The 13,903-nt window shown below is 38.0% G+C and overlaps 1 protein-coding gene across 3 annotated transcripts in view; it reads right to left on the minus strand.

Moving 5' to 3' along the window:
* The window catches only part of ZAP70 (zeta chain of T cell receptor associated protein kinase 70), a 156,367-nt gene that overhangs the window by 78,830 nt on the left and 63,634 nt on the right, over positions 1-13,903 (minus strand). For all 3 annotated transcript variants that reach the window (XM_072113891.1, XM_072113889.1, XM_072113890.1), the window contains 2 exons: positions 8,312-8,472; positions 68-206 (listed from right to left, as the gene is read on the minus strand). In XM_072113891.1, the coding sequence (XP_071969992.1) occupies positions 68-206; positions 8,312-8,472 (300 nt within the window). The remainder of the gene's footprint in view (positions 1-67; positions 207-8,311; positions 8,473-13,903) is intronic.

The following is a 13,903-nucleotide window of genomic DNA, read 5'->3' on the forward strand; positions in this document are numbered from 1 at the left end:
TGTGTTGAAGTATATAGGTACCTTCCAGATAACTCAGAATAGCAGCAAAAAAAGTGATTTGATTTACCTGCCACAATGTATCAAACTTAGTGCCTTTGGGTATTGAATACTTCCCAGACTTGTCAAGATCAATCATATAATGGTACACAGTCTTTCCATAAACTATTGACAGGGCAAAAGTGCCAGGTTCTTTCCTTTCTCTAACTCTGTAAAAATGATAATTATATAAATCAATTCAATACTAATCTATCACCAATAAAGGCTTTCTATAGAGCAAGTTGCAATCTTACTGGTAATTAACATCCTCATATATAATCTTTTTCGTATGTTTAAACAATTTGGATTAAATGTATAAAAATTATTAGCAATAATTTAATTGATAAACTATGAGTGTAAAGAAAATTGTTTGCATAATAATTTATGTTTATTGCAATGGTATTTAATGCTAAATACTAAATCATTTGTTTCTTTAATATCATATGTTACAAAAAAGGAAATTTCTTATCTTATTCAGTTTATTATTTGAGTCTATTCCAACCATGTCTAGAATGGGTAGCCAGTAGAAATAATTGCATCATACAACTGGAAATCCAATAGTCAACTAGACATGAGGATAATAATAGCAATTATAGATATGTAGATTCTAAAAGTTTAATAAATATTAAATGAATACAGTGTCTTCTATATTAAAATTGTTAACCCCTTGCCACTGAAACCACTTTTCACCTTCCTGACACTTTGTACTTGAAAATAATTGAAAAATTTTGTTGGTATGTTTTTCGTTTATTTATGAAAAAAATAGATATTTGGTGAAAAAATTCTTGATTTTCAAAATTCAAGTTTTTCAATACATAGTCATAACAGCAAAACTGATAACTAAAATGTACCGAATGTGTGCTTTATATTTACATGGTTTTTATGCATCCTCTCATTTTTACATGATGTTATGGGCCTTTGAATTTGAGGTGTGATTTTTCACATTTTCATAAGAAACACAAAATCATGCTTTTGAGGGGCCTGCTCAGATATCAAGTCACTTTGAGAAGCCTAAATAATCGTAAAACCCCATAAATTAGCCCATTAAAAAAACTACACCAGTCAACGTATGTAAAACATCTTCCATAAAGTTTGGTAAGTCTTTAATTGTTTTACAGGGGTTAAAACAAAATCGGATGCAATTTTGAAATTTTATTATTTTGGCTATATGAATGTTTTTTATAAAATGTACACATTCTAAAATACCAAAATGCTCCACAAAGTTTGATACCCAATTTCTCTAGAGTTCACCAATACCCGGTATGTGGTGGTAAACTGCTGTATGGAAACATGCCATGGTATTGAAGGAAAGCTGCGCCATTCACAGCAGACTTGCATTGTCACATTTTAATCGCGACACAATCTTTTTTTTTTTTTATTGCAATTTGGATATATAAAGGCTTATTTTATGAAAGATTAGATGCAATTTACAAATACTTCATTTTAGTGGGTGATTAGCTTATTAGCTGAGATTTCATTAACTCTTGAATGTATGGAGAAGAAAAAAAGAAAAGAAAATTGTGCATTCTGGTTACCTTTCTTTCAGTACTTTTTTGGCACCGTACACAGTGTCACAAAAATAATATGTTTTGTTTCTTCTATAGATCACTAAAATTACGATGATACCTCATTTATATAGGTTTTTTTCAAATATTTACCATTTTACCATACCATTTTACTGAGGAAAAGCTAATACAGAGAAAATCTAATTTGTTTTTGTATCGCCATCTTTTCGGAGATATAACTTTTATATTTTTTGGTTGACAAGGCTGATGTAGGGCTTATTTTTTATGGGTTGAGCTGTCCTTTCCATTGGTACCATTTTGGCGCATATTACTTTTTTTTTAGCACTTTTTGAAACTTTTTTGTGAAGAGATTTTATGAAAAATGTTGGCAAGGTTTTTAGGTTTTGTTTTTATGGCATTCACTGGGCAGGTCCAATATTGTTTCTGATTTATTGCACAGATTGTTACGGATGCGACAATACCAAATATGTGTGGGGGAGGGGGTTGTGACTTTGTGTTTTTTGTACTTTATTGGCTACTTATAGTGAATGTTGGTGTTTAGGGAACTTTTACTTTATTTAATTATTTTCATTGAAAAAAAACGTTATTAAGTATTTTAAACTTTTAAATATTTTTTTCTACAGGTTGGCTTGAACCAGCGATCCCCTGATCACTTGTTCAAGTTCTCTTTCTACTTAAAACAGTGTAATACAGACTTATTCCACTGTGCTATATAATACACTGAGCCCAAGGTGCACGGTGCTCTGGCATTTTGGAACTTTTAAAACTTTATATGCGCATTTTAATCAATGTTTGTGATTATTTCGATAATAAATACCTATCTCCTTAAACCTTGGTCATCTGCACGATAGGCTTCTCTCCCTTTTCATAGAATTTATGGCTGTTTTTTCCATCTGAAAGCAAGATGTTGTTAAAGGGATCAATGCTGACAGCGTATACTGGGACTAACTGCCAAGCCTTGAAGCACTAAGAGTCTTCCATTTCAGAACAGGGTGGAGTGGTGTATGTGATCTTCAATTGAAAGTACTGTTTCTTTCTTTATTTTATCTGAAGCCCATTTTCTATGAATTTTCCTTGTTTTGAAGGGAGAGTTGAGCATTGTGTAATCACAGCCAGGACCTGTTGCGGCTTCTCCGGTAGTGATGTCACTGTTGTATCTCTGTACACAAACAGACATGGGGTGATGGGGGCACAGCGCTTGACTGGTGCACCAGAGGGGGGTAGGTACAACTTTTTCTTGTTCTTACACCCATTTAATTGTGGAGGGCACTATATATGTTAGTGGGTCATTAGATTATGGTTAGTGGGGCTGGATATAGTTGGCTTAGGGTTAGTAGCCACATTAAGGTCCCTGATAGTTGCGTTCACACACTTCATTTGAATTACATTTAGAAACACAATTCGCGGAGGTGTCCCCTGATTGCAAGTCTTTCACTGTATATGCAGATGTGATCTGGAGAATCTCCTCCACACTGTGCTGGAATTGCTTTCCTTAATGTAATTCAAGTGAAGAGTATGAACACAGTCAGAGGCCGCATTCTGATGATACGTTTGTAATTCAGATTCTTTGGTCAAAAGGCATGAAACGCATCTGTGTTCAGCAAGTAGTAACGTTTTTTATCTTTTAACATAACTCATGGCAACCAATTGGAGCTCAGATTTAATTTCATAAGCTGCTGTGGGAAAATGAAAGGTTGAAATGATTGGTTGCCATAAGCAACTAGAACAGTTCTGCTCTGATAAATTAAAAATGTGTTTAATACTTTACAACGTTATCTGTTTTGCACTTCTATTAGTAGTTTGGTATTCTTTCTAGTAAAAAAAAGGGTGGGAACCCAAAAATGATTTTCCCTGGTGGGCCCAAAGTACTTCAGTCCAACCCTGCTTATTAATATTCACTGAAAACACAGTTATGATCCAGTGCATGCAATTCCCTGATCAGAGCACCTGTTTGATCCATGTATTACTGTGTGCTATTCACTGACAATACTTTTACGATCCATGTATGACTACAAGTTTTTCACTTTTACTATCCACGCTACCCACTTTCAAAACAGTTTTATGATTCAGTGCATACTATTCACTGAGAAGAGCAAATTTATGATCCATGTTTTGCTTCTATTAACTGAAAACAGCAATTTTATGATATATGTATTACTGCGTGCTATTCACTGATCACTTTCATGATCCAGCGGGCGCTGTTTATTGAAAAAAAAAACACTTTTAAGTTTAACATATTACTGCATGATTTTCACTGACTAAACACTTTTATGATTCATTGCGTGCTATTTAGTTAGAAGAGCACTCTTATGTTACTAATATTACTGCAAGATATTCAATGAAAAGAGCACTTTAATTATATATATATATATATACAACACTTTTATGATCCACTGCATGGTATTTACTGACAACAACACTTTTCTCATCTGATCTGTGAAGAGCACTTTTATGATGCACATATTAAGGCACAATATTCAACAACAATTTTATAATCCAAGTTTAACTGCAAGCTGCATGCTGATAAAAACACCTTTATGATCCATTTTTAACTGCTTGCTATCCATTGAGAAGTGCACTATTATGATCTATTTATTCCTGTGTGCTACTCACTTAAAACAACATGTTTATGATCTGTATATTGATGCTCGCTATTCACTGAGAAGAGCACTTTTGATGCACATATTACTGCTCCATATTCACTGAGGAAGCCCTTTTATGATTCAGACCAGGCTATTCACTGAGAAGTATACTTTCATGATCTGCATACTATTTAATGATAACAACCATTTTATGATCCATGTATTACTGCCCACAATTAACTGACAAAAATAATTTAATGATCTAATTATTACTGCACACTATTCACTGAGAGCCTTTTCATGATCCACATATTCCTGTGCGCTATTCACTGACACTTTTAATATTTAGTGTGCTCTATTTAATGAGAAGAAGACTTTTATGACACATATATTTCTGTGCTCTATTCACTGAGACATGCATGTTAATGATCGGTGTATTGAGAAGAACACTCTTAATACATGGATCCACTTAGTCGTGTGTGCTATTCACTAAAAACAACATGTTTATGAATCACATATTACTGCTAGCTTTTCAATGAGAAAATTTATTTTGAAGCACAAATTACTGCTTACTATTCACTGACAAAACACTTTTATGATCCACTGCGGGCTATTCCCTGAGAATGCACTTTCATGATCTACACATTGTTGCATGCTTTTTAATGACTTGTCAGTGTTTACCTTATACATCTTTTTGATTCAGTATCGATCAATCTATACTCGTCTAACCATTGAGTAAATCATGTGCGCTTAGATACTTTATTGTAAACCCAATGTGATAAATTATGGGTTATGAGGTCCCTTCTTATGATAGGTGTTAAGAGGAAGTTATCTTTCCCCTATAAAATAATGTAATTAGCAGTAGGTCAACTGATCCCAACCCCCTCTGTGATTCCCTTTATTATCTTATCCCCTTATTCACCCTTATCAAAATAATTGGTAATTGGTTTACTCTGTCTGTCTGGCTACTTAAGAACATGACAAAATTATACTTCAAAGAAAACTTAGTCATAAATCAGATATTTCAATTTCTGGTCAACGAATCTGGATCAGCATCCCCTTATAGTCCTGGGGTGTCGAGCAGCAAGGATTTCAGAGTTAGGGAGCCTAGAAAATGGCTATTAGGCCATTGGGTCAACATTTCAGAATGGTGTTTGGTATTATTATATTTGTTAATTCATGCTGGGGTATATCTTCTTCTCAGGAGACCCATGTGAGAAGATATTACATGATTTGGAAATATGTCCCCAACTTTCCATCTTGATCAGGTGTAGCCATGTAACTCACACATGCCCAAGGGGTGGATCAGGTGGTTAGTTAAAAGTAACATGCCGCCATTGAATTCTGGTTAGTCTCCAACGCGGATCTCTATGCCAATCCAATTGGTAAGCGGTCTTTTTTTCTTTTTTTGTCCCTTTTTAGTTTAATGTTTGCTACTATGTATGTCTGTTATTTCACCATTTTTGTAACTATTAAGCATTGTACCTATTTTGCATAATAAATAGTCCTTTAATAAGTTTCTCCTTGTGGTCTATACATTTCCAGAACTCTGGAGAGGTGTATTACTGCTAAGCTGTGTTACCGTGTAAGTGTCTGTGTGCTACCAGTAGCTATAGACAGTGGGGTTCTAGGTGATCTGTACAGCACCTAGAAAAGTATATATCTGGGTGTATGTGTGTAGTCCTGGTGTAGTCCTGGTATAACTAGGTGTGGTGGCAGCTGTGACAAAGTGTGACTGTAGCGGGGTGCAAAGTGGCTCTGTGCAATAGCGTTCCATAGGCACGTAAGTGGGGGGGGGGTACATAGTGTGTTTGTGAGCCCCCTGGGCTGTGAGTGCTTGGGGTGTGGTGTCTGGGATTCGGATGCCTTTGGTTTCCCTGACATGAGGATTCACTTGACTGGGTGTGCTGTGTGCTAAGAGAGTAGGAATTAGCGTAAGAATGCCATTTTGGGGCGGAGCTTAAGGGCTAATTTGCATGGTTCCCTGGACTCCAGTAAGTGGGGTCTGTGATACCTAGCAACTAAATATTGCAATGTTTTTCACTTCCTCACTTGCACCTCGTCACTTCTGGCGCTCATATGTGGATTATTGTGACGTCCCATGCTACTTGATTCAGCCCATTCTACACCTGCTGGTGAGTACAGTGGGGGTATTTATGGGAGCTGGGCATCTTAGGGGGCACTTTCACTCTTCAGGAAGTCTCCAGCAGGAGACGGAACGTGTGAGGAGCCCTCCACCTCTTCTCTATCCGCTTACCACCCCATCTACCAGTTAATTTGACGCTGACCTGTAAACCTTCCACTCTTATATGACCTGTTATTTATGACAGTGTATTCTTTCTAACCACATCAGCTATTCTGATTTGATTGTTAAGCATTTTGGACATACACTTTTGTATATTTATTTGTACAGACTGTTGTGTTTTCCATACTTATTTGATATTGGTTGGTATCATGCATGTGACATTTACTTATATTTATTAACTATTAGGGGCAGTTCAGGAGCTACTCGCTAGTAGAGGAGGTGTATTGCTGGTTGACCCTACCTGGATAATAAAACTATTTGTTGGTCATATGTACTTATGTGCATCTTTTAATTGTTTTCAATGTGTCTACTTTTCTCTGTTAGAGATCTTTTTGTAATTGCTGAATAAAGATTTATTATATATTTGCAACCTTTGCCTTATGACACACATCTTTTTTCTTTGTGCAGTATCGATGATTTTTAATTACAAGAGTTTTATGATTTATGTATTACTGCATGCTATTCACTTACAAAAATACACACATTAATGCTCACTATTCACTTAGGAGAGCCTTTTCGGGATCCACATATTACTGCACACGATTCACTGACAAAACCCCTTTTATTATCGAGTGTGCGCTATTCACTGAGAGACCAGTTGTATAATCCACATATAACCACACACTATACACAACACTTTTATGATCCAAGTATTACTGTGCTCTATTCAGTGAGACAAACACTTTTATGATCCACATATTACTGCTTACTATTCAATGACATAAACACTTTTATGAATTACGTATTAATTTGCGCTATTCACATACAACAGCACTTTTTTCCCATATTCCAGTGCGGTATTCACTGACAAAACAACACTTTTATGATCCACATATCACTGCATGGTATTCACTGACAAAACACTTTTATTATCAAATGCTCGATATTCACTGAGAAGATCACTTTTTTGATCCACACATTACTATGTGCTATTCACTGACAACAACACTTTTATGATCCACTGATGATTGTCTACTGTTCAATGAGAAGAGTACTTTTATGATCCATGTATGACTGTGAATTATGCACTGACAACAACACTTTTATGCTACATGTATTACTGCATGCTATTCACTTACAACAACACCTTTATGATCCACGTAGTAATGCATGCTATTCACTGAAAAGAGCACTTTTATGTTCCACATATTCCTGTGTGCTCTACTACTAGCGAGAAGTAATATGTGGATCATAAACATTTCACAGGGGAACAAAAATTACTTCTTCTTTCTTCAATTCCTATTTATGCAGCCGATGTACACTGTATTAACAAAAAAATTCCATACTCGCCCTTTCCCAGTCCCCTGAAGCAGTAGCCATGACACCTTTTTTTTAGCTTTCTGCAGCTCCAGTGTGCATATTGGAAGCCGGCAGACACATGCTATGACAAGCATCTCGGGCCACTGGGAGTTTTAAAAATTTTTATGTTTTGTTTATTTATGTATCATAGGTCAGCAGAATTTCCCAATGTTTAAATGAATGCAGAGGCTTGAAAGGGTTGTCCGGTGGTTAAAAGAAATGGCTGCTTTCTTCTAAAAACAGTGACCATGATTTGTGCCTGACCATTATTTGTGCTGGGATTGCAGCTCAGCTGCAAAGAAATTAAGCTTAGATGCGATACCGCAGACTAACCTTGGTCATAGTAGAAGCTGTTTTTGGAAGAAAGCAGCCATGCTTTTCAACCTTTGGAAAACCGCCATGTAATAGTGCCAATAAGTCCCCCTTCAAATAAAATAAAATATGTTCAGTTGCGTTTTGTATGTCTTTCATAAATGGCAAATTGGAGGTGGCAAATTCAGGTCAAAGTTTCTGTTGAACTGTTTGTGTGAATACTTCATTAAGTTATGAAGCAATATACTTACAGGAATTTTCCATCTGGCTGTGCTCCTATGTAAAGTTTTCGCTCAGCTTCATCTCTACTTATGTTCCCATGGTACCATGCCATCTTTTCATGAGCAGTTGTAGCAATGAGTTTTTCCACCTGTGGTGCTTGGCTTATGATTGCTTGTTCCAAAGCATCTCCCTGTTGTATCAATTGAGTTGATGTGTTAAAAATAGGAAACGATTGGCATATCTAAAAACACTACATGGCAACTAAAATGCATATGAACCATACATAAAAATGATCACTAATATATTAACGCATTATGATTTTTAAATGCCAGAAAATGAATATCTTTTATGAGTGTTTACATTGATGGTAAAGTAACCAGTAAGAAAAAGAGTGTGCTACAAGGGACAGAAAAATCACAATTATCTCATATGTTCAATCAATTTCATTAATACTTTATAATAAAAAAGTAGTAATAAAATGTAGACAAAGACAGTGGGAATTTAGGGTCTAATATTGTCATTTGAAGTCTCAATCAAACAAATTGTGCTATGCAGCATTAGATTGAAAAAGGAATCCTATTTGCCACATTAATCGAAAACATTCCGTTAAGTGGCTACCCACTTGAAAGTTCCTCCATCAAAAATATGTGTGACATTTTTACTCCCTATTCTGATATGAACAATCCACAGTCAGGAAATAAAGCACCTATCCCCTTCTGTTCATCTATCAAACCTGGTAATACCATTAGCAAAGCAAGTTTAGGAGAGGTGGTTACTTATTTAGCAGTCACCAGCATGCACTGTAGGTGGAGAATACCTGGTCCCAGAAGGCTTGTATCCTACTAGGGTTGACTCGGATAACTAGGGTGGGAGGGACATCAAAGCAGTTGCTAATGGAGGGAATAAAATCAGAGACACAAGATAACAGATGCCATTTTACATCTGAAAGTAGATGAGACAGCATGGTGGTAGAGCGGAACTGGTGGAGTGGCGGCGGGAGTGGATGGAGAGTGAATGCAGAGATAGGTGGAAAAGATGCTGGGGCCCAGAAAGATCCTGTCTACACAGGCGGTGCGCCGCCTGCATCCATGGGCTCAGGTGGAACAGGGAAACAGTGACAGTGCTGATTCATAAATAGAATGAAAGGGGAAGGATTAAATACAAAACTTGAAAGGACAGATGCATTGAGATATTTTACCTGTTGTCATAAGGGGCATAACTTCTACCATAGCAGCCATAGCAGCTGCTAATGAGCCCTTGGGAGATAAGGACCCAGCACACAACTTGCTGACACTAGTTTGCAGCAGGACCTAGTGAGTGTTCTGTGCTGGATGCTGCTGGCTGTCAGAAAGTTCCAATAATTATCTCGAACATGTTTTGGAGGAGAGATAATTATTGTGTCCAGCACTTGGTAGCATTGCTGTGATGCTAGTTCCTGCTACAATAGAAGAGACAGCGACAACACAGAGGCCAAATGTGGTCCCATTTATGACACGCAACCTTCAGTCGGCACACCAGTACCCACGATGGTCACTGAGAAGTTGTACAAAGAAGTCGAATTAGGCAGGATGGCGGGACCATTTCTGGACCCGCCAGCTGCAATTTAATTGTATTTCCATTAGGGATGGTCCCGAAAAGGTGCAGAATAAATTCAGGCTTACTGTATTCCCCTCTTGTCGTATCCAAAAAAGGCTGTCTGTTACATAAAGCTAGAACTGTGTGCTGTTGCCTACATGTCTTTTAAAACAGCGGTGGAATGGGTCCGAGTTTATGGGAAGGGCATGAATATGGTGAAGACAGACATAGAGGCTGCTTTTCACTTGCTTCCATTGCACTCTGATAGCCAATCGCTTTTTGTATGTTACTGGAAGGGCTTTTTTTCGATTAGATGCTCCATATCTTGAGTACTGTTTGATGCTTTCAGTTCATTTTAAAAGTGGGTGGTTTGGGATATGTACATTCAGTCATCCATTCTTTGGACTTTCTGTTTATAGAGTCTAAAGATTCACAGGTGTATGGGTCTTTGTTGGGGACAATGGATTTGGTTGTGCCGTGTTCCGCTGTAACATTGGCAAGGGACAAAGGGGCTGAGGATAAGGTGGAGGTATTGCGTCGAGGGTAATGTGGTGAGGGTCAAGTCTTTGTGAAAAATGATGCAGAGGGACTTGCAGTCCTCGTTGGGTAAACTCAATTTTGCCAACTATAAGGATGAATTGGGGGTGTGGGGAAAGTTTTGGAGGGATTACAGTGACAGTTCTCTGATGATGAGAGCAACAGTAGAAAACTTTGACAAGGATTTGTACACAATTGCAGATGGGTGTGTCGGTTATGGGGCTTATTGCCAAGAGTAGTGAAATGTGGGGAGTTGGCCACAGGAACGGATTGAGGGGGATGGGTTATCAATGTAGCTCTGTTGGAATCATTTCTAATTCTGGTTTCCATTGAGTTTTTGTGGCCTTGTTAATATTTGGTGGGTTTGTTTTCACTGCAATAATCTAGTGGTGGCTATGGCTATCAATTTAATGTTGGCCTCTGCTCCCCAGTGTTTTTTCTCTTGAGGCGGCTGATCCTGAAAAGCCTGTCTTTGAATGCATGGGTGGTGGCTGTACATGTATCAGGTGTGGTTAACTCAATTCTCCTTCTCGTCTGTAGTGGGAGTGTTTCTGATATTGGGCAACACACACAGGCTGAAGGCATTCACTGCCCACAGAATCTTTGGGAGACAGTGTCCAAGAAGTGGGGGGGGGGGTTAATTAGGGCCTATTTAGCTGAGAATACATGGACAAGTTATAAGGGTATGGGGTAGTGCTGTTTTTGATGAAAAAAGGTCCAGCTTCAAAAGGGGGGAGGTCAGTGGAAGTAGTATATCTCTTAATTTTATGACATGTGATTATTTATATTACAAGTGGAGTCATCTTGTGTGGATACTTGACCATTCATACGTGTATTGGGCAGCACAGAGAGCAGATGAATGACCTAACTGCAGGCAGCTTGGAGGTTCACAAATTTGCGCACATGGATTGGGATCCCAAGATTCTAGTGCTTCACCTGGGAGGAAATTATTTTGGAGCTAGACCTTTCAGGGAATTAATCAGGGACATCAAGCATTATACATTGCAGGAGTTGGTGTATTTTCCAGAATTGCTTGTTGTTTGATCAGACATTGTGCCACATTTTCATTGGAGATTGGGACAGTCGGGGAGAAGTTAAATAAGGCTCAGCTTATAGTAAACATGGCTGTGGGAGGCTTTCTGATGAGACAAGGTACTATTGTGGTAAGGCACCTTCATTTGGAATCTGGTCATGATGCTTATTGATTGGCTGACAGTTTTCCCCTAAATGTTGTGTGGATTGATAAGTGGTCACTTTGTTACTGAAGGGTATCGAGGGAGATTTAGAGATGGTGGGGGGCACACTTGTAAGAGGTGTCAAACAGGTTAATCGTGGTGGGTTATATGGTCTTTGGAGTTGGTGGGGCTATAAACAAAGGGTTAAGACACCCACATCCAGTATTTGAATTGTTGGTCTGGCACTTTGGCTTGGCTTTCTGGGTTTCTGCTGGGTGGTGTCCCAGGGAGTGGTGTAAAATGATATATACAGTGGGTATGAAAAGTATTCTCACCCCTTTACAATTTTTTTCACTCTTTGTCTCATTGAACACTATTGGTAGGATCAAAAAAGTTCTTTTTTTTGCTCATTACTGTACACTCTGCACCCCATCTTGACAGGAAAAAAAACTGAGGTGTAGATATTTTTGCTAATTTATTAAACAAGAAAAACTAAAATATCACATGGTCATTAGTATTCACATGCTTTGCTCAGTATTGAGTAGAAGCACTCTTTTGAGATAATCTAGGTGTGAAAAAAATGCTGCAACATTCCCACGAAAACTCATGGCTTGAGTTTTCGTGGGAATGTTGCAGCATTTTTTTCACACCTAGATTTGGGGATCCTCTGCCATTCTTCCTTGCAGATGCTTTCTAGTTCCCTTAGGTTGGACAGTGAATGTTGGTAGACTGCCATTTTCAAGTCTCTCCAGAGATGCTCAATTCGGTTTATGTCAGGGTCTGGCTGAGTCAGTCAAGAATGTCCTGGAGTTTTTCTGAAGCCACCGCTTTGTTAATTTAGCTGTGTCATTGGGGCAGATTTACTTACCCGTCCCTGCAAGATGGTAGGTGATGAGCAGTGCATTGTTGCTTAAAATTAACACCAAAAAGCGCAATATTTGTCTCATTAGACCAGAGAATCTTATTTTACATAGTCTGTGAGTCCTTCATTTGTTGTTTTACAAGGGAAAATGCCCCAATGTTCTTCTCCCATGATTGTTTTGTTTGGCTGGACAGCCAGGTCAAAGTAGAATTGCAGTTGTCCCAAACTTCTTCCATTTATGGATTATGTAGGCTGCTGTGCTCTTAAAAAACCTGTAGTGCTTCAGAAATATTTTTGTAACCTTGGCCAGATCTGTATAATGTAGCCTTTTGTTATACTGGGGTGATACTGTGCCCCCGCACCTATGATAGCGATTGAGGGTAATGGTGTTATTTCTTGCATACTGGAAGTGATTTTTTTTTTGTATCTAAATAACAGTTATTGACATAATTTAAATATAATTATTCTTTTAAATTCAAATATGCAAAAGATAACACAGCACAAATAATTATCATAAGATAATAATTCCAATGAATATGGTACAAATTGTAGGATTTTCCAATTCCTTGTTTCATTAGCTGCAGCATCCTCTGGTGTCCTGATCTGCTTGGGACAGAATTAGCAAATGATTCAAACAGCAAAAAGTATCACAATTGTGAAGTGGAACAAGATTTATTGGATATTGTGAACTTTTGTAAAAAGTGTTAAACTGAAATGTGGGTGTGCAATTTTATTTGTCCCCCTTTATTTAATACTTTGTAATTCTTTCCCAATATTCCTTGGAAAACAGCTCGAGCTCAGTGAGGTTGGATGGAGAGCATTTGTGAACAGCAGTTTTCAGCTCTTTCCACAGATTCTCGATTGGATTCAGGTCTGGACTTTGACTTGCCCATTCTAGCAACTGGATATGTTATTATTTGCAAACTCTCACAGGTTTTTTTTCCCAGAATGGTCCTGTATTTGGCTCCATCCATTTTCCCATCAATTTTAATCATCTTCTGTGTCCCTGCAGAAGAAAAGCAGGCCCAAACCATGATGCCGCCAACCACCATTTTAGACCGTGGGGTTGGTGTGTCTAGGGTGCTGAGCTGTGTTGCTTTTAAGCCAAACATATTGTTTGGCATTGTGGCCAAAAAGTTCGATTTTGGTTTCATCTGACCAGAGCACCTTCTTCCACATGTTTGGTGTGTCTCCCAGGTGACTTGTGGCAAACTTTAAACAATACTTTTTATGGATACCTTTGCTAAATGGCTTTCTTCTTGACACTCTTCCATAAAGGCCAGATTTGTGCAGTGTACAATTGATTGTTGTCCTATGTTGTCTCCCACCTCAGCTGTAGATCTCTGCAGTTCATCCAGAGTGATCATGGGCCTCTTGGCTGCATCTCTGATCAGTCTTGTCCTTGTCTGAGATGAATGTTTAAAGGGACGGTTGGGTCTTCGTGGATTTGCAGTGGTCTCATACTCCTTTCA

The sequence above is a fragment of the Engystomops pustulosus genome, chromosome 1 (genome assembly GCF_040894005.1).
Source record: "Engystomops pustulosus chromosome 1, aEngPut4.maternal, whole genome shotgun sequence".
Lineage (NCBI taxonomy): Eukaryota > Metazoa > Chordata > Amphibia > Anura > Leptodactylidae > Engystomops > Engystomops pustulosus.